This window comes from Babylonia areolata, chromosome 9, assembly GCF_041734735.1.
Source record: "Babylonia areolata isolate BAREFJ2019XMU chromosome 9, ASM4173473v1, whole genome shotgun sequence".
Classification (NCBI taxonomy): domain Eukaryota; kingdom Metazoa; phylum Mollusca; class Gastropoda; order Neogastropoda; family Buccinidae; genus Babylonia; species Babylonia areolata.
Genome location: NC_134884.1, coordinates 42,150,872 through 42,174,634, shown reverse-complemented (window position 1 = coordinate 42,174,634; position 23,763 = coordinate 42,150,872). Strand labels below are relative to the sequence as shown.

At 37.4% G+C, this 23,763-nt stretch overlaps 2 protein-coding genes across 2 annotated transcripts in view; one reads left to right on the top strand and one right to left on the bottom strand.

Moving 5' to 3' along the window:
- The first annotated feature begins 7,872 nt into the window (after nucleotides 1-7,872).
- On the top strand, nucleotides 7,873-20,878 carry LOC143285469 (flap endonuclease 1-like). Its single transcript, XM_076592773.1, has 12 exons — nucleotides 7,873-8,062; nucleotides 8,563-8,665; nucleotides 9,263-9,365; nucleotides 9,992-10,055; nucleotides 11,196-11,305; nucleotides 12,213-12,349; nucleotides 13,164-13,230; nucleotides 13,886-14,017; nucleotides 14,789-14,875; nucleotides 15,824-15,888; nucleotides 16,680-16,806; nucleotides 18,267-20,878. Exons 1-12 carry the CDS (start codon nucleotides 7,981-7,983, stop codon nucleotides 18,330-18,332), a joined length of 1,143 nt encoding a protein of 380 aa, XP_076448888.1. The 5' UTR covers nucleotides 7,873-7,980; the 3' UTR covers nucleotides 18,333-20,878.
- Nucleotides 19,288-23,763, bottom strand: part of LOC143285468 (tyrosine aminotransferase-like) — a 46,459-nt gene continuing 41,983 nt past the window's right edge. Inside the window, exons 11-12 of the mRNA XM_076592772.1 lie at nucleotides 22,244-22,342; nucleotides 19,288-21,176 (exon numbers count right to left, since the gene is read on the bottom strand). Coding sequence (XP_076448887.1) covers nucleotides 21,030-21,176; nucleotides 22,244-22,342 — 246 coding nt within the window. The 3' untranslated portion in view covers nucleotides 19,288-21,029. The remainder of the gene's footprint in view (nucleotides 21,177-22,243; nucleotides 22,343-23,763) is intronic.

Sequence of the window (23,763 nt, the reverse complement as noted above, 5' to 3'; positions counted from 1 at the left end):
TTTTTCCTTTGGTTAGTGTTACAGTGCTCTTTACAAATTTCCATCATTGAATTTCTCATACTCTCATAATCTGACATTCTAAAAATATTCACATTGACTTCATTATAGCAATTTAACATTTTGTAAGTTTCTATTAAATCTCCTCTTAGCCTTCTACCCTTTAATGAATGCAGATTTAAGTATATAAGTCTCTGTTGATAGCTCATAGATTTGCATTCTTTTAATAACTCAGTTGCTCTTCTTTGTACCCTTTCTGTAGCTATAGATTGTCTCTTGAGGTATGGGTACCACACAATATTCCCATGTTCTATTTGTGATATAACCAATGCTTTATATAGTATAAGAAATATATCTTTATGTAAATAGGTAAATGTTCTCTTAGTTATTCCTATCATCTGTTTGGCTTTATTTATTATATTCTGTATATATATGTCAATGATAATTTATTATCAAAAGTTATGCCAAAATCTTTCTCACTTTGACATTTCTCAGTGTCCTGTGTGGTGTCTTCTATTATCATATGGTATTTGTTTTCTGGATTTTTTCCCCATGTGCTTTACTTTGCACTTTGATACATTAAAATATAGATTCCATCTATCAGACCAGTCCTGTAACTTATATAAGTCCTTATGTAGTGTAGTATTATTTTGTGCATTGCCGTAAAGTTTAGTATCATCTGCAAATATTTTGCATTTGCTTTCTGTACTTTCTGGGAGGTCATTTATGTATATTGTAAAAAGCACACGGCCAAGTATGCTACCTTGTGGTATACCATAAACAACATTTTCATTTGTTGACATTTTTTCTCCAATTCTAACTACCTGTGTTCTTTCTGACAATAAGTTTTTTGTCCAGTTCTGTATGCTTTCAGCGATGCCATATGAAGCTGATTTTAATAAAAGTCTTTGATGTGGTACAGAGTCAAATGCTTTTTTAAAGTCTAAAAAAAATTGTGTATATGTTTACCCATATATATAATTTTTGTGAGATCTTCAATTACTTCTAGGAGCAGTGTTGTGCACGATCTTCTCTGTCTAAAACCATGTTAACAGTCTGCATACAATTTGTCTGTTGTCATAATTATGTGATACTGAAAGTGAAACTTATTACACAGACGAACAAAAAAAACAAAAACAAAAAACATACACGTACACACCCATCACAAACGAACGCAAAATACGCACCAGCCCCCAAAATAAATCTGCCTCAGCTATAACCGTCGCAAGCATCATTCGAATACAACAGCAGTTATTCAGTGAAATCTGTGCGAAAGACCTTCTTCCAGTGTCTATTTTCGACAAGCGAACTCTATTTTGGAAAAGTCTTCCCTCAGGTGATTGTTTCATTTGGGTGTTGTCCAACCAACGAAGAGACAACCAGCATTCAGTGCTGATCTGTGAGGCCATTGTGCTCTCCTTATTTCATGACTTTCGTTCTGCTGCATCGAAAAATAAACATGTGCAGTGTGTGTGTGTGTGTGTGTGTGTGTGTTGCGTTGTGTAGCGTTGCGGTGTATGTGTGTCTGTGTGTGTGTGTGTCTGTGTGTGTGTGTGCGAGTGTGCGAGCATACGTGCTACCAACTTAAAACACACGAACACACGCACGCACACACGCGCGCGCGCAAACACACACACACATTGCGCATATGTACATAATTAATGCACATGTATGTGCCTACACGCACGCAGACGAACGTTACACAAACTGTTTTTCGATCTCAGTCACACCCGGGAATACATGGGCGTCACACACCGAATACAGTCTCTCTATCTCATTTCACACAGACACACACACACGCACGCGCGTAAATCTTAAAGGCAGATTCATGCATCATCGAACAGAATAAAGTTGAATTGACGCTTTTGCAACAGTAAAAAAAAAATTAAAAAAATAAATAAAATGCATATATGGAGAACTTATCTATAGCACACACGTAATATAACATTTGAATGTTTGATGTCAGTAGCCTTTTCTATCATTTTGCTTGTTCACTTTTTTTAACGTTCACACACACACACACACACACACACACACACACACACACACACTGGCACACACACACACACACCGACTCGGACGCACGTACACACACACACACACACACACTGTGTGTGTGTGGGGGGGGGGGGATCGTGTCTGTGATGGGGTTCGAAGTGACAGTCACTCGATCAGCACATTACATGCAGTCTGTGATGTTAAACACAGCATCCTACCCAGAGTGAGAAACCTGGCCTATCTGAAACATTTTCTAGCATCAAGTAAGTGTGACGTTTCAATTTTGCAGTCACTTAATATCAGTGCATGTAAGCTTCCCAAACTCCCAAATCATTTTTTTTCCACCAGTATATGAAACTGATAACGAGGGCAAAAAGATAAGAACTGCTGTATATATACTTAGAGAATTACGGTATAATCCATGTGAGTCTCCTGTATCAAAATCTATTGCAAGCTTTGACATATATATACTCTTGTGCAGCTACAGTAAAAATTTAGCAACAAGCTAGTTCTCAGCGTACTTTCCGTTTATCTTCCGAAAGGTCCAAACAATCGATATACTGAGTGGCTTAGAACATTACAACGCTCAAGTACCGTTCTGGGAAAAGGACCGTAAACCTGTGACAAGCAATCGGTTATAATATTATATAGAAAATATCACTGACAGCCCCTTTTATCTCATGAATGATTGTAGTGTTACTAGAATTCCTGACGTCTCTAAACACAGACCAACAGCAAGTGACCTGACATTAATATCCCCAGAGCTATAGTCCCATCATGTACCTGGGAAACACCGTCATAAAGACACATTCGGAAGCGACCATGCACGTGCCTATTATCATTACAATAGCCGATGATGATAACCAGCCTGATAATAACGTCGACATAATTCCAAAATATAACTATAAAAAAAAAAGCAAACTGGGATTTATTTCAAAACATTCTTACCTCTTACGACTGATTTTGAAAAACTTGAGAATGGGAGTGTAGATGTAATGTATTCAAATTTTACGGAAGCTGTGTCATCAGTAGCTGATATGTCGGTCCCCAAAGTAAAGGCTGTGAAGTCAGGTGACTGTTCAGGCAATGTCTGGTGGAGTGATGCATGTGAAAAGGCAGTTAATTACAAGAAAGAAACATTTAAGAACTACCTCGCGGACAGTGAGCCCCCAAACCACTAAGAAATGAAGAAAGCAAACACTCAGAGAAATAGACGGTAGCCCAAGCTAAAAAAGATCATTGGTCATCAGTTTGTTCACAAGAAATTTCAGATTATAAAGACTAATAAAGTTTGGACAAAAATGAAAGAAATGAAAAATGGAATAAAGTTACCAGGTTGCCTAATATCAAATGACTCACAATGCAGGTTTCTATCAGATCAGGAAAAGGCAGAAATCTTTGTTGAAATGTTTGCGAAAAATAGCAAACACGAAGGCTTATCACCTGCATGTAAAACACACAGAGACAGAGACGAAAATAGTGCTTCATACAGTGATCCCATTCCACAAAATGACTTGTGGTTTAATTCTCCTGCTACATATGAGGACTGAGTTACAAGCCGCTATAGCTTCCCTTAGCAATTAAAAAAAAAGTTCAGTTGGAATCGATGCACTATCTAATGAGATGCTAAAATACATTCAAAAAATGTATCGTTTTCCTACACAAAATATATCAGAAATGTTGGATATCTGGAACTGTACCACTGACAGATATAGAAAACATCAATAGCTGTACCGGTTTCAAAAGCAGGAAAACCTAAACGTAATAAGAAAAATTTTAAAAAAGCTATAGGCCTATTGCTTTGACCTCGCATGTCAGTAAATTAATGGAAAAAAATAGTCCTGTTGAGAATAATAACTTACTGTGAAAAATAAAATATCATTCCAGTGAACCAGGCTGGCTTTAGAAAAGGAAGATCAACGGTCGAACACCTAGTAAAGATTACAACTCAAATAAAACGTCAGTTTGCCCGCAGAAAAAAATGTCCTAGCAACGTTTTTTGACGTTAAAAAAAGCCTACGATCAGGTTTGGCACAAACGTCTGTTATACAAACTGAAATCAGTTGGAATATCTGGTAATCTCTATGGGTATATAAAAAGCTTTTTATCTAATAGAATTATATAAGCAAGGGTGGGAACACATTATTCTTTGCCACATAAACTTGACATGGGAATTCCACAGGGCTCAGTTATAGTCCCTATTCTCTTTAATATTCTTATTCAGGATCTCCCAAAGGCATTGTCAAATCGCGTAGTTTTAGTACAGTATGCTGATAATATATGTATCTGGATGGGTATCAATCTAAAAAAGTCAACCCCACAAAGAGCACAGAATTACATACGTCGTTTGTATTAATCTGATCTTGATAACCTTGGTAACTATATGTTTGAAAATGGTCTGGCTTTGTCGACTGTAAAAACATGTATGATGTTGTTTAATTCAGGTGGTAACCCATCTAGCATACCCATTTTTAAATTACTTGGTGACGTCATTGTTTATACTGAAACAGGTGGTGAAGTTTTTAGGTGTTTATCTTACTTCAAAGCTGACATGGAACATTCACTGTGATTACTAACAAAGGCGAGGAAAAGTATCAATTTTATGAAAATTATAAGCCGCTTACCCTGGGAAATGGATACAAAAACATTGGGTTCAACTTTCTATGGCCCTTGTAAGATCTAAGATAGCATATGCACGAGAAATATTTTTCAGTGCACCTATATATCTTTTACAAAAGATTCAAAGTGTAGACTGTAATGCTATCAAAATTGCCCTCGGAGTGCCCTCTCATGCATGCATCCAACCAGGAAACATACAAAACAGCCAGAATTCTTCCCTTAAATGAACATCGTGAGTTAGCAACAGCAAAATTCGCTGTGAGATACACCTCAATGACAAAAATGTCATTGCTGATAAACTGACAGTAAGATCTGACACTGATTTTCCTAAAAGAGCTAAAGCCATTTCATCACAAGAAACAGTTGCAATTTACCTTTCAAATTTGTTAAAAGAATCTGATGTTAACATGAAAGATTTAGCTGCAAAACCACATCATACTCCTGTTCCTTTTTGGGAAACATTGAAAGCAGATTTTGATATCTGTTATTCTGAAACAAAAAAGGAAGAAAACATCAATATCACGACAAGTACTGCCAGAATTCATATAGCAGAAAAATATCAGAATCATCTCCATATATTTACACATAGATCTGTTCTTGATGACAAAAATGCTCAGTGGTGCGGCTTTCTATATTCCTGCCTTTAAAGTTGACTGAAAATCTTACTTTATCGGAAAACATCTTTCCATATTCACGGCCGAGCTAATTGCTATCATACAAGCTCTGAACTACCTAGTGAGCCATCAAATAGTTTTCTCGAAAATAGCATTCTTTGTTGATTCCAAATCAGTACTTTGTGCTCTAGAATTATTTAGCCTTGAAACAAGACTTGACTTAGTTATTGAGGCAAATCACTTGGCACATTAATTGTTTGAGGATTAAAGGGACTGAGGTCAGTTTTTGTTGGGTGCCTTGTCATGTGGGCATTTCAAGGCGATGAAACTGCTGATAAAGCACCTAAAAGAGGAGCACAAGATTCAGAAAAATCGACAAAAATACATGTCCGTCTTTCCGTAAAAGAGGCATACACCTTGTTAGATAAATCAGCATGGGGTCGATTTCATAACCGATGGAAGGAAATGTTTTTAAAACATAAAGGGACATTATTCCCGATAATATTATTAAAGAAAAGATACGGAATCCATCAGCTTGCTAGTACAAGATTAATAACCTCTACTTTCTTCCGTATAAAACTTGATGCGCTGAAGACAAAGTATAGTAAAAATGTTACATGCATCTGTGGTAAGCAGTTCAGTTTGCATCATTGTTTGTTTCACTGTCAGCAGTTACGTACGTTCTTGCCCAAGTATTTCAAAGAGAATAACTATTCTGCAGATGATTTTTGCAAAGTTATTTCTGACGGGGTTCTCTTGGTCGAACTTTCACGGGCATTAGTTCATAGCCCTGTTTTTACATTCCTTTAATGTACTTCAGAATTGTGTTAATGGTTTCTGATTATTATTAGTCAGCTGAATTGTTACTGTTAAATGTAATTGCACCGTGACATGTTAGTTATGCAGTATTTGGTAGTTTTCAACCTTTTCTGTTTTCCTCTTCCCTCCCCTTCCCCTCCCCTCCCCCTCTCCCCCCTTCTCCTCCTTTTTAAACTGATAGTGAAAAGACGCTGAACTGAAGAACGAACACAGCCCCGGAGCAAGAAAGTGAGAGTGAGGGAGTCAGTTGCATTCAAAACATTGTTTACACTCTGTCTCTCGATCTTAGTTTACATGAGGAATTGATATGAACAATTCCAGATCTTTTAAAAACGTATTTTTAATGGTGGTTTTATGAGTCATATGTGTATAATTGCATGCTTTACATATATGCTGATTAGTCAACCAGTTCACGGTAAGTGATTCACCATGCACCATGAAGTTCAATATTTTTGCCGGTTTAGATCTGAAATTTTCTTTTATTGATTGCAGAAGATGTCTGTTAAACAATGTTTGTGACTGAGGTTCAAAGTAAATTAAAAAAAATGTTCAGTCTCATGTCTGATACTGTGTACAAGGCCGGTGAGGCAGAAAGGGGGACTGAGGGGCCACTGCAGCCGCCGGCGCCGGGCCGGGTGGGAGGGGTGTGGGGGACGACTGAGGGGGGGCCGGGCCGCGCGGCACTGCATCCCACTGACCCTTTTGTATTTCATTAGTCTTAAAGCACTGTGATTCTTATGATCCCATGCAATCTACAGGCTCAATTCAATCAGAACTCATTTTCAACAAGTCAACCGCTATGAAGTTCACATTCCAGCTCATTTGATAAGTTTTTCATATTTGTATTTGTATTTCTTTTCAGTTTTATCACAACAGATTTCTCTGTGTGAAATTCGGGCTGCTCTCCCCAGGGAGAGCGCGTCGCTATACTACAGCGCCACCCTTTTTTAAAATAATTTTCCTGCGTGCACTTTTATTTGTTTTTCCTATCGACTGAGTGGATTTTCCTACAGAATTTTGCCAGGAACAACCCCCGGTTTGTTGCCGTGGGTTCTTTTACGTGCGCTAAGTGCATGCTGCACACGGGACCCCGGTTTATCGTCTCATCCGAATGACTAGCGTCCAGACCACCACTCAAGGTCTAGTGGAGGGGGAGAAAATATCGGCGGCTGAGCCGTGATTCGAACCAGCGCGCTCAAATTCTCTCGCTTCCTAGGCGGACGCGTTACCTCTAGGCCATCACTCCACTCCAATTTAGAATGTCAAACGAATTATACACAGGGATTAGTGACGAAACTACATTGAAATACCTTGAGTGCCTTGATTTGAGCTCATATGAAAATTGAAAGATTCAGACAGACTGAACATCCTCCGTGGCGTAGCAAACGTTTAATACACACTGCGGCTTCATATCATATCATATCATATCATCGTTCTTCACTTTTGCAGCCTATTAAAAAAGAAGAAAAAGAAGAAGAAGCAGATGATGATGACGAAGAAGAAGAAGAAGAAGAAGAAGAAGAAGAAACGTTTGAATCTGTATTAATTTTATTGTCACGAATAGTTCTAGGTTTTGCTTTACTTTGCAGCTATGGAATGTGGTTGGATAAATGACGTCAGTCAATATCTGTCGGAATGGCGAAGAGATAAGTAAAGCTAAACAAGATTGTTCCGTAAAACATGTTCTTTTTGTGTGTGTGTTTTGTTTATAAATAGTAATGGTTTATTTTAGTGGATGAAATAAATTCATAAGGGTCCAGTCAATAAAACATTCAGAACATGTAACATTTTAACCAGAATAGATGTGTGAGCATTTCACAACTTTCTCAACTTGTTACGCCACTACTTTTGCCAACTCTGCAGATCAACAACCAAAGTGGCGGGAGTCGTCTGCATCACTTTCTGTCGGACGTTGAGTGTATGTGCCAGAAGAATGGGTATTCATGGACTGTCAAAAGTTTTGGGGGATTATGCACCAGCTTCCCTGAAAGAAAACGACATCAAAAACTACTTCGGTTCGTATTCTTTTCATGTCTTCGCCAAGATGAAGATTTTAGAGGAGATACCTGGTACATGACCAGAGAAATGGTAGACCTGTTCATGTCTTATCGATAACAACATAGCCATGTCATATTCAGTGGCTTAGTATTGTTTGTTTGTTGTTGTTTTTTTCTAAGACTAGAGTATATCCGACCTCGGTCAGAATTTGGAAGGGTATGTCTGTTTCAACCCCGGACTTACAGAGACTGAGAGCAAAATGAGGCGGGCATAAGTAAATATTGCAGAAAATTGACACATGCTGATGCTTGCACGCAAGTGGAATGCCCTTACAGTTACACACACATACACACACACACACACACACACACACACACTGACCTTCATACAATCATAGTGATATGCACACACGTTCTTACGTTTCATGCTCACAGTCACACACATACCAGCATACAAACAGCTTGTCTTGTCAAGGACCCTATTTTCCTTCAGCTGATTGATTTTTTTGTTTGTGCAGGTCGGAAGGTAGCAATTGATGCGTCCATGAGCATCTACCAGTTTTTGATTGCTGTCAGACAGGATGGCTCACAACTCATGAATGAAGAAGGAGAAACCACAAGGTTGATCTTTTTTCTCGTCTGTGTGTGTGTTTGTCACTTTGTCACTGTGCAGAAACAGAATTGATAGATTGGAATGGTAGTGCAGAATGGTAGTGCAGGGAATTTTACTACAGGGGTTGTGTCTTCTCAGAGTTCTCAAGTAGTTTTGACATAAATTCATAAAAATCTGTATCTTCTGATAAAGATTAACAAGAAAAAAAGTGTTAACATTGTGTTGTAAATTTCTTTGATATGGAATTTGGAAATACTGAAAGGAAATTGAAAGGAAATTGAAAATTAGGGGGTTATCTCCTGAAGGGAGAAAAATATATTAATACATCCTGTATTTATATGAAATGGTCAGTTCACGCTGAAATTTGAAGGGAAAGAAAATTACTATAAAATCAGCATTAAAATTGATTCGTTTGCTCTGTCCTTGTCTGTTATGTTTAATTAACGATTCATCCTATTATAATCAGAGACTGAAGTGTAAATCAAATCATGGTAAGTTTAGAACTTAATCAAGAAAATGAATTGGCCAAAAATTAAAGTAAACTGGATTGATGTGCTTTTTTAAAAAAAACACATTTAGATGACAGGTCTTTTTCTTTTTTACAGTCACCTGATGGGTATGTTCTACCGAACCATCCGTATGCTTGAAAACGGAATCAAGCCAGTCTATGTATTTGATGGCAAACCACCAGAGATGAAATCTGGAGAGGTATGTAGATTTGAAATTACTGAACATTTTTCTCAGAACTGGCAGAGTGCAGTTGACTTTTTACTATTGTGTGTGGTTAATAATTTCATTCTAACTATCCTTGATATTCTGGTTAAAGCTTGAAAAAATAACTGTTCATCTGGAAGAAAGGGAATGAAATTTTATCATGTTGTAACTTATATCAGTCAGTTGATCGAGAAGCTCCAGTTTCATATTTTGCATTTTATAGCAAGCAGGTACGTACCATCTGTGCCTGTATGATTCATTAACTTGTCTTAAAAAAGAGGGAGTCAGTGTGTTCATATGCACGTCTGTGAATGTATGCGCACGTTGTGTGCGAATGTAGGTGGATGTACTGGCATGGTTTGTGTGTGTGCCTGTGTATGTTTTGTTATTTAATTATCAAGTGCTTCAGAAAGTTCAGTGTGTTAAAGTGCTACAATGAATTTTTCATAATTGATACCAGATGTCTGCTTAGTGACTTGAATGAATTTTATGTTTATTGGAGTGCATAAATGTGTTGCCTGTAAACTTGTATATTGTTTAAATACTTGTGTATCTTATTCTTAGATCTGTAATACCAAAAGAGAAAATATTCTGAGCATTTATTTTCTTCCTTTTTCCAGCTGGCGAAAAGAAAAGAGATGAGAGAGGCTGCCCAGAAAGAGCTTGAGAAAGCTGAGGAAGCAGGTAATTATTGTACCATTTGATCTGTCCTTAAAGCATGTGATTTAAAAACAGAAAGGAAAACTCTTGTAAAGAAAATTAGTTATGAAGGCTACAAATGTATCTGTAGAGCATTATGGCAGAATCATTACTCATCCAGAACATTTACAGGCATACATACAATTCTCGGGGTTCATACCATATCATCCTTAAAACATTTCTGTGCGAACACATTCTGTATTCTGAGAAAATTTCCAGAAAAATTAAAAAATAACGCTTGAAATTTCAGTTGTGATGTCATTTTCTCAAACTATTGAAGAGAAAACTGAAAAGTATTTATATTATAAAGAAAAGTATGTATCACCACACCGAACTCATTTCACTCTTCGTCACATACCCATGTACACTTCACCACCTTCCTACACTTAGGAAAATGAAGGGAGTAAATATTCTGCTGTGCTTGGCAAAGCAGAAAGTGTGTGATGTTTGGATGTATTGTGTACATTAAACAGCATTAGCACCTGTGTGTTGTATGATGTAATAAAAAAAACTAATTTTAACTCCACTGTGAAGTTGTTCAGGGAGGGACAAGAGGATGATACTGAGTGAGCCTGGAGAGCTCAGAACACATTCTTCCCGGTTGTTAAAATGAAAAAGTGATGATGAACTGGGTTCTCTCCTATTCTGTAAATTGGGCACTCTCTGTTAATTGTATCAACATGTTAGGCCAGTTGCTGAGTTAGCAGTAACTTACTGAGGTTAAATCATGTGTTTAAGCATATTTTTTATGGTGAATGGAGTCTGGTTAAATTTGTGTAGTACTACAGTATCATCTTTTATCATCAAGATGAATTGAAGCTCTGTAGCTCAGGCCAGTCCATGAAGTTACCTGAGAAGCCAGTGTTTCATTTGTGAGTACTTTAGTTATAAAATCATGTAGGAAGACACGGACCCCAATAGCTGCTAAATAGAATTGTCTTAACCAACATAATATTGAATCAACTTTCTGTTAAAGATTCATGTTTTCTGTGTTAAAGACAAGACGGATAGGGGGATTATCACCAGCAAAGAATGAACAGCAGCAAGAGAGAGAGCAGCTGTAATGATCGTCATGTTTACTCATTGAAGTCAGTATTGCATTGTGTGCTCTTTTTTTTTAACCAGGAGATGAAGAGAACATAGACCGCTTCAACCGGCGTCTGGTGAAGGTGACGAAGCAGCACAACGAAGAATGCAAAGAGCTGCTGAAGCTCATGGGAGTTCCCTATGTGGAGGTAGGCAGTTATACCACATGCGTCTTTGTGTTCAGAACAAACAAGATCATGTCACACTGCTTAGAATAGGTGAGGGTGGGAGCACTTGCATATTATAAAGATTTCCTTATTGGCTTTTTGGTGGATTTTTTTATTTAAAAAAAAATTAAAGATCACAGCAGACGGCTCCTAAACAGGGCACTAAACTTTTCATTCTGACAAAAATCAATCAGTCCTACCCATGTAAAAGTCCAGATTGACATGGATTTTGTCGTTCATAAGCGGGTCAAGAAACATTTGATTTGTGAATGAACTTCAGGTGCACAGGTTTCAAATTGTGGTGAATGCCATATTTAGTTGAGGCTAGGAGTATTCAACATTACGTACCAAACAGACATTCTACATTAAATATAAGACAAAACAGTAACTTATGCTCTTACAAACATTGCTGTTAGTACACTTAGTTGAATTGCACAGAGGGAAAATAAAGGTGTGGAGGAATGAAGCCAGAACTTTCCATAAAACTGCTAGTGGTTGGAGTTTTTGCCTACTTCATAAAGTTGGTTTTGATAAGTATGAGCTTATTGTATTGATTGAATTTGTGCTATATCTTTTTCACATTAGTTTATTATTGACAATACACATCCATATGGCTCGTGTATCTGAGAAAAGTTGAAGTATCATTCTCGGCTGGGTTGTACAGAAAATCTTAGCATAATACTAGTGCTAAGTTTATTTAGTGTAAAGATTGTTCGAAAGTCTGCCGTTATTCCATAGACTGAGGAAATTTCTTAAAACTGAGGAACTTTGCACTGCGATGGTTGCTTGTTCAAACTAGCTCTGTTTCCATACTCACTGTGACAAAATAACTTCCCATGAAACATTGTGTGAATCTGACGTTGTCCTGAAGTGTGACTTTGCTTCCCAGGCTCCGTGTGAAGCAGAAGCTCAGTGTGCGGCTCTGGTGAAGGCGGGCAAGGTGTATGCGACAGGAACAGAGGACATGGACGCTCTCACATTCGGCTCTAAGGTGGTGCTGCGACACCTCACCTTCAGTGAGGCCAGGTCAGTGTTAACTGTGTATATTGTGGTATTAACTTTGTATATGACTGTTTATGTTGTAAAGTCTTTTTCTTTTGTGTTTGTGGGCTACAACTTCCACATACACTCTTGACAATGTAAAGTGAGCTTAATGTGTATGTTTTACTCCACCATGCAGACAGCCATGCTCCGTTTTCATGGATGTGTATGTTTTGTGTGTTCTTGTTTGTTTCTATAACTTTCTGAACACTGACATGAATAGCAGATTACAGGATCTTTTTACACAGTTGATCTTCTGCATGCATGTACACATGTAGGATCAGGCAATAGCAGGTCTGCGCATCTGTTGACCTGAAGGTTGAAAAAAAATCTCCATCCTTAACTGACCAAGAGCTGTGACCTGGTTTGAAACCCAGGGCCATCAGAAAGGTTGACACATTAACCCATCATTGTCAGGTCTCAACCTTTTTTTCCCTTTGATATGATTCAGTGATACTGCTGAGTTGATAATGCATAATGTGATCAAGTCAGAAAAAAAATTGGTACTTTTCATAGTATCAGTAATGTTCCTTTTATGTGTTTAAAATAAGCAGAGATCAAATGCACAGTGAATGTTAAGATGAATGCTTTAATAAATTTGTGTTGGGAAGGTGCTGATGTCAGTATTCCAATAGTTTATGCCCCATCATGACATGATGTGTGCTTCATTTGGTCGTCCATCTCCTCATCCTGTTTATTTATTTCCTGGTTTATTCGCACATAAAGGAAATATGAACACACTTGCTTCACATGTCTTTACTTAAAAGGATAGTTTCTACGTTGTCCTATTTTGTTACAGGAAGATGCCCATCAAAGAGTTTTACCTGAATAAAGTCCTGGAAGATATGAATTTCTCCATGGATGAGGTAGGTAATTCAAGATCTTTCAAGTGTTATTCCTTTCTTTTGTCAGGGAGTTAAAATCCAAAACTGGTCAATCACCCTGATGCATTTACATATAACTTTGTTTGGATGAAGATATAACCCACTAACAAATTTTCAGTTTTGTCAGTTTCTGAATTGATGATGTAGGAACTGTTTATATATAGAGAGTAAATGTTTGGAAATGTTGCCATTTTTCAGTATCATATTTCATGATTTATGACTGTTGTATTGGTTTTATTCTTAAATTAAAAGTTCATTGTTGTCCTTATATGTGTTTATATTTTATTCTCATAAGTTCTGCATATGTGTATATATGTATGTGCAATTGCCATAATTTTTTACTTATAAGACTCAACTTTTGTACCTAGATCTGATTCCTGTGGCTTATCAGCTGTTGTGTATGCACCCTATCTGTGTCTGAAAATTATTTTGATCAAGATTTTAATGGATGACTGCACACGCTTTAACACTCAGCACCACATTTGACATTTGACAACTTGATCACATTTAATGAACACACTCAGTCACACTGAACAATTCAAATTATTCCACTCACATTCCGTTTTACAGCTTGAAAATTCTGTGAATGAACATTAGATTACAAGAATTTCTGCATGTTCCCTGATCTGTGTTTCAGTTCATTGACCTGTGCATCCTGCTAGGCTGTGACTACTGTGACTCCATCAAAGGCATTGGTCCCAAGAGAGCTGTGGAGCTGATCAAACAGCACAAGAACATTGAAACCATCCTGGAACACCTGGACCAGAAGGTAATGTCATGAAGTGTCCGTGATGATGGGTTTTCTGTGTGTGCAAGTTGGTGTGTCTGTGCTTTACATACCTGTGTGTGGTGGTGTGCAGGTTTGTGCACATGTATTAGTACGATGAGTGTGCACAACTTAGCTGAGTGCAGCCCATTGTCATGTTTATTTTTCTTTATTTGCCTTAGATGCATGTTTTTTTTCCCTTCAAATTTTTTTATCATTCTTTCTTGATTGTCTTTATTCATTATTTATCATTTTGTTTACTGCTTCCATACAAAAGTAAAGATGTATTTTCAGAATTTGGTAGACTCTCAAGGTCCTGACAAGCAGCTTGCTTCTTTGATAAAGTCAGGCATCTGTTTTTTTGTTGTTGTTTTTTTAATTTTTTTTTTTTAAAGCAGATGTGATGTAGCATGCATGGATCAGTCTGCATGTTTGACGCCCCCTTGAAACTTGAGACTGTGTGTGTTCAAAGTTTGCTGAGCTTGCACGGCACTGCAGGATTTAGAGCACATAAAAGACAGATACACATGTTGGTTGGATCTAATTCTGGTGGAAAAAATAAAGGAAAAGTTTTAATGCATGCAGGTGCAATTGTATGTCTAAAAATAGACATAGTTTTCTACTTACTTTTCCAAAAGACGTATGTACAATTGTATGCCTATATATGAGCAGAAAAGTAAAAAGGCAGCATGATATAACTGCAGAATGCTTAATGGAAGTGATGATGTCTTTGATAAGTGGTGCACATGTTCAGAGGCTGGGTTTGCTGTGCAGAAATACACAGTTCCAGAGGACTGGATGTACAAGGAAGCACGCAGACTTTTCCAGGAACCGGAGGTAGCTGATCCAGAAGCTGTAGATGTGAGTATGAGTGGAACTTCATTTTCTTGTGCGTTAATTTGTCTGTTAAAAAAAAAAACCCAACCAAACAAGCATATGTTGAGAGCATATACAAATACAACAGGAATTTAGTCAGACTTCTGACTACAGACTACACAGACTTCCACTAAAGTTAAGACCAGTATAGAAGCATGAGGTCTTCTGAAGAAAACTGCTTTAAAATATGTCCTGAATTGTTTGGTTATGTGTATTTAGCAATATTGACGGGATCATCAATTCACCACAGCAGTGATGTCACTAATGTCTTGACAAGAATGGTGATCACACTCATTACTGATTTGTCTGTGACTTTGTTTTGGGGGTTATCTTGTTGACTGTGCAGTATCTTTACCAGTGATGGAAATTTTTGTTTTGTTTTTGTTATGATGAGATGTTGAATCAGATATTTACCAAAACAAAAACTATTCCAGTTAATAGTTTCTGAACAGTGCACATATATGCAACTGGTTTGAAGTCCGGATAAGTGCATATGTATGTGTACACATACAGTCAGAGCATAAATGTTCCAACAGTTTTGTTGATTTATCTGCATGAATTGTTTTTTTAGTGTTTGTTTTGTTTTTTATTTAAGATCATTTACCTTCACCTTCCTGATGGCTGGTACATGTGCTGATTTTAAACAGATACAAATAATATTTGTATGGAATGAGTTACGGAATAAATGTATATTTAAGGGGGGAAAATTTGGCTTTTTGATACTTTTTATTTTTTTTATTTTTTTTTAGCTGTTTCACACTGTGTTATTTTTGATACTGTATAGTTCCTACTTTAATATTTAACAGTGGGGCAAGGGGGTGGGTGGGGTGGGGTGGGGGTGGGGAGTTATTTTTATACCAGTAATGAAAGACCAGAACAACACAGCTGTGATGATTTTTGTTCTGAGTGACATGTCTGTGTGTTGTGGTTCAGATCAAGTGGTCAGATCCTGATGAAGAGGCTCTGGTGGAATTCATGGTCACACAGAAGAATTTCAAGTAAGTGGTTGTTGATGTGATATTCTATTTTCATTTCAGTTAAAAGGGAGCCTTCGTAAACACAATGTAGTATTTGTTAAAAAAAACAACAAAAAAAAACAAAACACACACACGCACACAGACACACAAATTCACATAGTACATCAGACACAGTGATACTGAGAAACGATACAGAAGCAAGGCTGAACTGTTGTGGATTATCCTGCTATATCTACATCTGTTTGATACATATTGATTTCAGAAAGAGATACTTTACTACTTGGGTTGTTCACATGTTGAACTGCTGGCTCTTGTATTTTTTTTTTCCCAGTGCTTGTCTGATTTAGATTACCCTGAGTTGCTGCATTGACATGTAAATAGTGGTATGTTCCAGCTGTGTATAATGCAGCTTGTTTCATGAAACAGATTTGTTGCCTTTTGGTGCATGTCACTTGACATAAGAATTTTGCAGAGTTAAGATTTTGCTGTTTTTGTTATTGACTCTAGAGTCATGGCTATTTTGGTTAAGTCTAAGTGTGGCATATACGGTAACAGGATGTACATAGTTTAATGCACACGTTCACACACACACACACACACCCCCCCCATATATATATATTTGTGTGTGTGTGTGTGTGTGTAAAACAAATGGAATTGATTTAAAATTTTATATATGTTCATATAGTCCTGAGAGATATTAATAGAAACATAAGAAACAAAATCCAGTAAATATTATTGATGACTCCTGTCCTGTTTATGATCAGCATTTAGACAGACCGAGCAGCATGTGACATGTCTTCTTTCTATGTCAGTGAGGACAGGATACGAAACGGGATCAAGAAGCTGCAGAAGTCACGCCAGGGGTCCACGCAGGGCCGCATGGATTCCTTCTTCTCTGTGGTGTCCAAGTCCTCGTCCAGCACTGCCGTCAAGCGGAAGGTGGGAGCGGGGTGACTGCAGTGCACAAGGCTTGAGATGAGAGGATACAGCTATGTATTTTTTGACAGTCTGTAGGGTTTGGATAAGGTTAAATTACACATACGTAACTGTGACTCACTGGTGCAGACTCCGGCAGGAGTCTGGATTCCTGTTCTGTCCAAAATACTAGTCTGCTGTGCAGAGAAATTGAAAGAAGCTGCAGCAAATAGTCTCCCTTGGTAGTTACCTCCTTTGTGTTACCAGAAGCAGCGTCCTTTTTCGGCAGCCGATAAAGATGATACAGCTGAGGCTTGAGGTAAGAGGATACAGCTATATATTTTTTCACAGTCTATAGGGTTTGGATTAAGATGATACAGCTGAGGCTTGAGATAAAAGGATACAGCTCTATATTTTTTGACTGTAGAGTTTGGATAAAGATGGTACAGCCAATGCTTGAGGTAAGAGGATACAGCTATATATATGTTTTTTCAGTCTATAGGGTTTAGATTAAGATGATGACGTACCTGTGTGTTGTGCTTTTATTATAACCTAACTTACCTGTGTGTTGTACTGTTGTTCTGATAACCTGATCTACCTGTGTGTTGTACTGTTGTTATGATAACCTGACTTACCTGTGTGTTTTACTGTTATGATAACCTGACTTACATTTGTGTTGTACTGTTATGATAACCTGACTTACATTTGTGTTGTACTGTTGATAAGATAACCTGTCTTACCTGTGTGTTGTGCTGTTATGATAACCTGACTTACCTGTGTGTTGTACTGTTGTTACAATAACCTGATTTACCTGTGTGTTGTACTGATGATACAATAACCGGATTTACCTGTGTGTTGTACTGATGTTACAATAACCCGATTTACCTGTGTGTTGTACTGTTCTTATGATAACCTGACCTACCTGTGTGTTGTGCTGTTAAGATAACCTTACTAAAAATGTGTGTTGTACTATAACCTTACTAAAAATGTGTGTTGTACTGTTGTTAAGGTAACCTGACTTACCTGTGTGATGTACTGTAATGATAACCTGACTTGCATGTGTTGTACAGGTGTTACGATAAACTGATTTACCAGTGTACTGTTATGATAACCTTCCTTACCTGTGAGTTGTATTGTTGTTATAACCTCCCTGACCTATCTGTGTTGTACTGTTGTTAAAATAATCTTATTTGCCTGTGTGTTGTACTGTTATGATAACCTGACTTTTATGTGTGTTGTACTGTCATGTTAACCTGACTTATATGTGTGTTGTACTGTCTTGTTAACCCCACTTATATGTGTGTTGTACTGTTGATAACCTGACTTACATGTGTTGTACTGTTGTTAAAATAACCTCCCTGGCTTACCTGTGTTGTATTGTTATGATAACCCGATTTACCTGTGTGTTGTACTATCATTACAATAACCCTGACTTACCTTTGTGTTGTACTGTTGTTATGGTAGCATGCTTTACCTGTGTGCAGGCCGAGGACCAGAAGGGAAGCAGCAAGAAGAAAGGCAAAGGAGGAGGATTCAGGAAAGGGAAATAAGACACCTGGCAGATGAAGTTCCTGTGTTGTGAATGCTGTGTGGATGGGTGAAAGGTGATTTTAGTTTGTGCTCTTTGTTATCATGGCTCTGCTGTAATGTTTGGGATTTGTCCATAGCGGTGTGGATGTGTTTGTGTGTGGTTGGTTATTTGAAATTCAATGGATCTGAATCTGTTTCTGCTTTGAAAGAAGTTAATATCTTTTTGTTGTCTGGATAAAATTGGACCATGTAAAAATACTTTTGTTGAACATAACAGAATGAAGTGAAATGTAGCACCTACAATAGACTGTTGTGTGCAGTTTTTAAAGAGTAAATTTTGTCATTTATTTTTCTCAGTGCCATCAGGAAGCCGTGTCACTGTTTTGTGCTCCATGCTGTTATTTTTCACCTCATGGACATTGGTAATTTTGTGCTACACTGTTTCTTTGTAAAAAACTATTGAAGCTGCTACCTTTCTGAGTAAAGGTGATGTTGCTGCTTAGGCTTACTGTTCTTAGACATTTGATTTTAGTTGTATGGAAAGAATGTTGAAAGATAAACATTTGATTGAAAGTAAGGTATATGTTGTACATCTTTGTGGCAAGAATGTTCATGCTCATTATGATCATGAAACTAATGAAGTGATATTGAAATCTGTTTTTTTTTGTTGTTTGGTGTGGAAAAAAGTGTTGGAATGAATATGTATCATGACTGTAATTACAATCAGGTTTTCATGTTTTTCCATGCGAGAAACCCTTGATAGTAATTATTTGATTAGAACCAGTCTTTTGTACTCAGTAATGATTGTTTACCACAAAAAGAAAAAGAAAAGATGCAATTTATTTTTGTCACACATAAACAACTCAAACCTTCCAGGTTCAGGAGTGGTACTCTGAAGTCCTGATGGAATACAAGTCTTGTTCTTTAACTCTAACTATAAAACAGCATAAACAAACCAACCTGTCACAAAATATATGCAATGATCACATGTTCAAATTTTATTTTCATCATCAGCAGCTGAAATCTTGGTACCTCATGTTCAACAAATTGAAAAAAAAAATCTTACAAGATTTTTTTTTCCTTTTGTCAACATTAGTGTAGGGAGGGGCAGGGGAACCAGAATGTAAAACCATGCATATTTACACATTCTGCAAAACTAAAATGACTTCTAAATAATGTGATTTCAGAGAAATTGTACAGTTTCTAAGCTTTTAGCATCAAAATGTATCCTGTTTTGTGCAGATCACAGCAACTATGAAGCACTGGGACATCTACAGATTGTTCATTTGCAAATTCTAAAATGTCACAGATAAATGCTATTCAGCATTTTTCCATAATGAAAAGATTTCCCTTGTAAGATACCATTCCTCACCCACTTTGAGTTAACCTGCTGGAAAAAATACATTCAGAAGCCACTAAAAGATAACGAAAGGGTCCAATGAAATAGTGAAATATTCTGGTCATATCAGGGGGAAGGAAAAAAACCCACGCAACTTGCTCTGTTGTTGGAAAAATGATACAATCGAAAGCCAAGTGGATAAAGTGGTGACAAATGAAACGTTCAAATATTCTGGTCATAATTATTACACTGGAATGCAAATCGGAATAAATGCAATAATGGCACAGTGACAATACGCAGATCAACATGTGTATCCATACCATATTGACATTACCATCATGTAGCTCTGAAAGACGTCCAAAAAGAATATTAAAATACAAGCATATACTTTAATGCGCTACTCTAAAAAGAAGGGAAAAAAAGAGGGGGGGATCAAAACTGAGCAAAAAAAATGTTTACACAAGGCTGAACAAGTCTCTGGTTTCTGTACATGAATTGGAGATGAAAGGTTAATGTATAAAATTTTAAAAAAAACTACTAAAAAACAAAAAAGCAATACTTTTTTAATGTGGATAACAGTTTGTTTTTTTTCATTTCTGTGTACAAAGTACAACTTGCTGACACATACCACAAAAATATTGTGTTATTATTCATGTTACTCCCAGTTTCTAATACTGATTTTGTAAAACATCAATATTTACATAGAAAAAAGGGCTTTCCAAAGATCAGTTTTTAAATGGCCTAAACAGAATTTCATAGAACGTGTCAAGGTTCCTTAAAGCCTCAGTTATGAAATGCCACTCACATAGAGGGTTTTCATTCACCAGCACAAATTCTGTAATGCCACTCACATAGAGGGTTTTCATTCACCAGCACAAATTCTGTACAAGTGAAAAAGCTTGACAGGAAAAGTCCCGTTTAAAAAAACCAAACAAAAAAACGTGCAACACATTTCATTATGTCATGTACAGTTATGAAATGTACACATGCAATTTCATCAGCAGCCACTGACAGGATTTGTGCTTTGGATAACTTGAAGGGATTTGAGCTTTCAGTAGCTGCCTCTGCTTAGCATCTTTGTTCACATTTGTGAGCAGGAAAAAGTATGCAAATGTGCTTATGAAAACATCCCAAATACCCACCTTTTTTTTCTCTTCCTCTTTTTTATTATTTTTTTTAATTTAACATAAAAGCATCCTCACCACCATAAAAAAAACAACAAACAAACCAGCAACAGAAAAACACCAGACCAAATCGCTTGTAATACTCTAAGCTTCCAGATCTGTCAACCAAAGGATAACCCCGATATTCCCACCCTTCTACTGGTCCACCTCTGTACACAACGGTAACTCCAGCAGCATGGCATCACACACTCCCATCAGACTCCATTGATGAGTGTTTTCTCCTGGGCGTCAGGTCCACAGTAGTGGTCACGACAGAACTGCTCGATGCGGTCACAGGCCTCGTCCACTTTATCTGCAGGCACCGTCAGTACCACACGGAAATAGCCTGGGTACTGGAAGCACTGCAGACACACAGGAGAACGTCTTGTTCACAGGAAAATAATGGTATGTTTGCTCAAGAAACGCACATAAAAAATATGCAGTCATACAATGAAAGTAGTATACAGATTTTTGGTCAGTAGACTTTTCTTGACAATGTTTTTCAGCGAAAACTGACTTGAGTATGACAATGATTGTGAAAAAAATCTGGAAAAATATAACTTACTAACTTTGGCAGCTGATTCTGCCAGCTCCTGACTGTTCATTCAGCAAACTGTCTCACAGCAAACCAGAGATGCATACAAAAGCAATGGTAAAGAACAGAGCATATATATTTCATTGAAAAGAATATACTATGGTAACAGTCTCCCTGGGAATGGCAGCGTGAATTTCAGAGAAAAAATGCACATCACAATACAACAATTTCTGTGATGCATATTTTAATGAATGAACATGTTCTAAAAGTGACTGTACTTCATATGTTTAATGTTGCATGTACTTGAGCCAAAAGACAAATTTCTGTTAATTTACAAACTTGTATCTTAACACAGTACAGTACAACAACACAACATACTACAATGCAACACAATAGACAATACTACACTGGCTTACATGTGACATGGTGGGAGGGCAGAAAACACTGCTCAGTGACTAATATGGAACGACACAAGGACAGGCGAAACAGCTGAGTGGTTAAAGCTTTGGACTTTCAATCTGAGGGTCCTGGGTTCGAACCGGGATCACGGCTCATGGTAGAGATTTTTCCAATCTCCCAGACCCACAATTGCACGGACCTGCTGGTGCCTAACCCCCTTCATGTGTACACAATGCAGGAGATCAAATACATTGAAAATGCCAAAGTACATGTCTGAGTTCAGTGGGTTATGGAAACCAGAACACACCCAGCATGCATCCCCCATCCCCACCCAAAAACGCAGTACAACTGCATGTATGGTGTGGGTAAAAATGGTCATACATGTAAACGCCCACTTGCGAATATGAGTGAAAATAGGAGTCGCAGCCCCCTAAAGAAGAAGAAGAAGAAACAACACAACACACTGTATTACAATGACGGATATGAGACACTCACTGTGGCTGGCAGGCAGAAGACACTCTGCTCAGTGACCATCGTCTCCACAAACTGGATGTCAGACTCGAACTCAGGGAAGTGGGCCATGCTGATCCCCACCTGTCAAACCAGGCACCATGGTGTGTGACCATGTCAATCAGCACACTGGGCTTTCTCTCACACACCTCCTCAGTGTGCATGTATGGAAAAATGTATGTGAAGGGAATATTCTGTCACGGTAATAACAATAGCTGATGGAAAGATGTTATGAAGGGAGTACATAATTGATAATTTTTATAAAAGTAATGCAAGTCAATACACAACATAATCACAGAAAAGCTATTTCAATTACTGATGGGACAGATCTTTTCCAAGGGAATATTACATCACCAACATCAGTTTGCAATTACGGAAAGGACGTTTTTGCAAATGAAATATATCAAAATAACTGTAAATACTGCTGAAAGAAATGTGTGTAGAGGGAATATTCCATCAAAGTAACTGTAAATACTGCTGAAAGAAATGTGTGTAGAGGGAATATTCCATCACAGTAACTGTAAATACTGCTGAAAGAAATGTGTGTAGAGAGAATATTCCATCACAGTAACTGTAAATACTGCTGAAAGAAATGTATGTAGAGGGAATATTCCATCAAAGTAACTGTAAATACTGCTGAAAGAAATGTGTGTAGAGGGAATATCCCATCACAGTAACTGTAAATACTGCTGAAAGAAATGTATGTAGAGGGAATATTCCATCAAAGTAACTGTAAATACTGCTGAAAGAAATGTGTGTAGAGGGAAAATTCCATCACAGTAACTGTAAATACTGCTGAAAGAAATGTGTGTAGAGAGAATATTCCATCACAGTAACTGTAAATACTGCTGAAAGAAATGTGTGTAGAGGGAATATCCCATCACAGTAACTGTAAATACTGCTGAAAGAAATGTGTGTAGAGGGAAAATTCCATCACAGTAACTGTAAATACTGCTGAAAGAAATGTGTGTAGAGGGAATATCCCATCACAGTAACTGTAAATACTGCTGAAAGAAATGTGTGTAGAGAGAATATTCCATCACAGTAACTGTAAATACTGCTGAAAGAAATGTGTGCCGAGGGAATATTCCATCACAGTAACTGTAAATACTGCTGAAAGAAATGTGTGTAGAGGGAATATTCCATCACAGTAACTGTAAATACTGCTGAAAGAAATGTGTGTAGAGGGAAAATTCCATCACAGTAACTGTAAATACTGCTGAAAGAAATGTATGTAGAGGGAATATTCCATCACAGAAACTGTAAATACTGCTGAAAGAAATGTGTGTAGAGGGAATATTCCATCACAGTAACTGTAAATACTGCTGAAAGAAATGTATGTAGAGGGAATATTCCATCACAGTAACTGTAAATACTGCTGAAAGAAATGTATGTAGAGGGAAAATTCCATCAAAGTAACTGTAAATACTGCTGAAAGAAATGTATGTAGAGGGAATATTCCATCACAGTAACTGTAAATACTGCTGAAAGAAATGTGTGTAGAG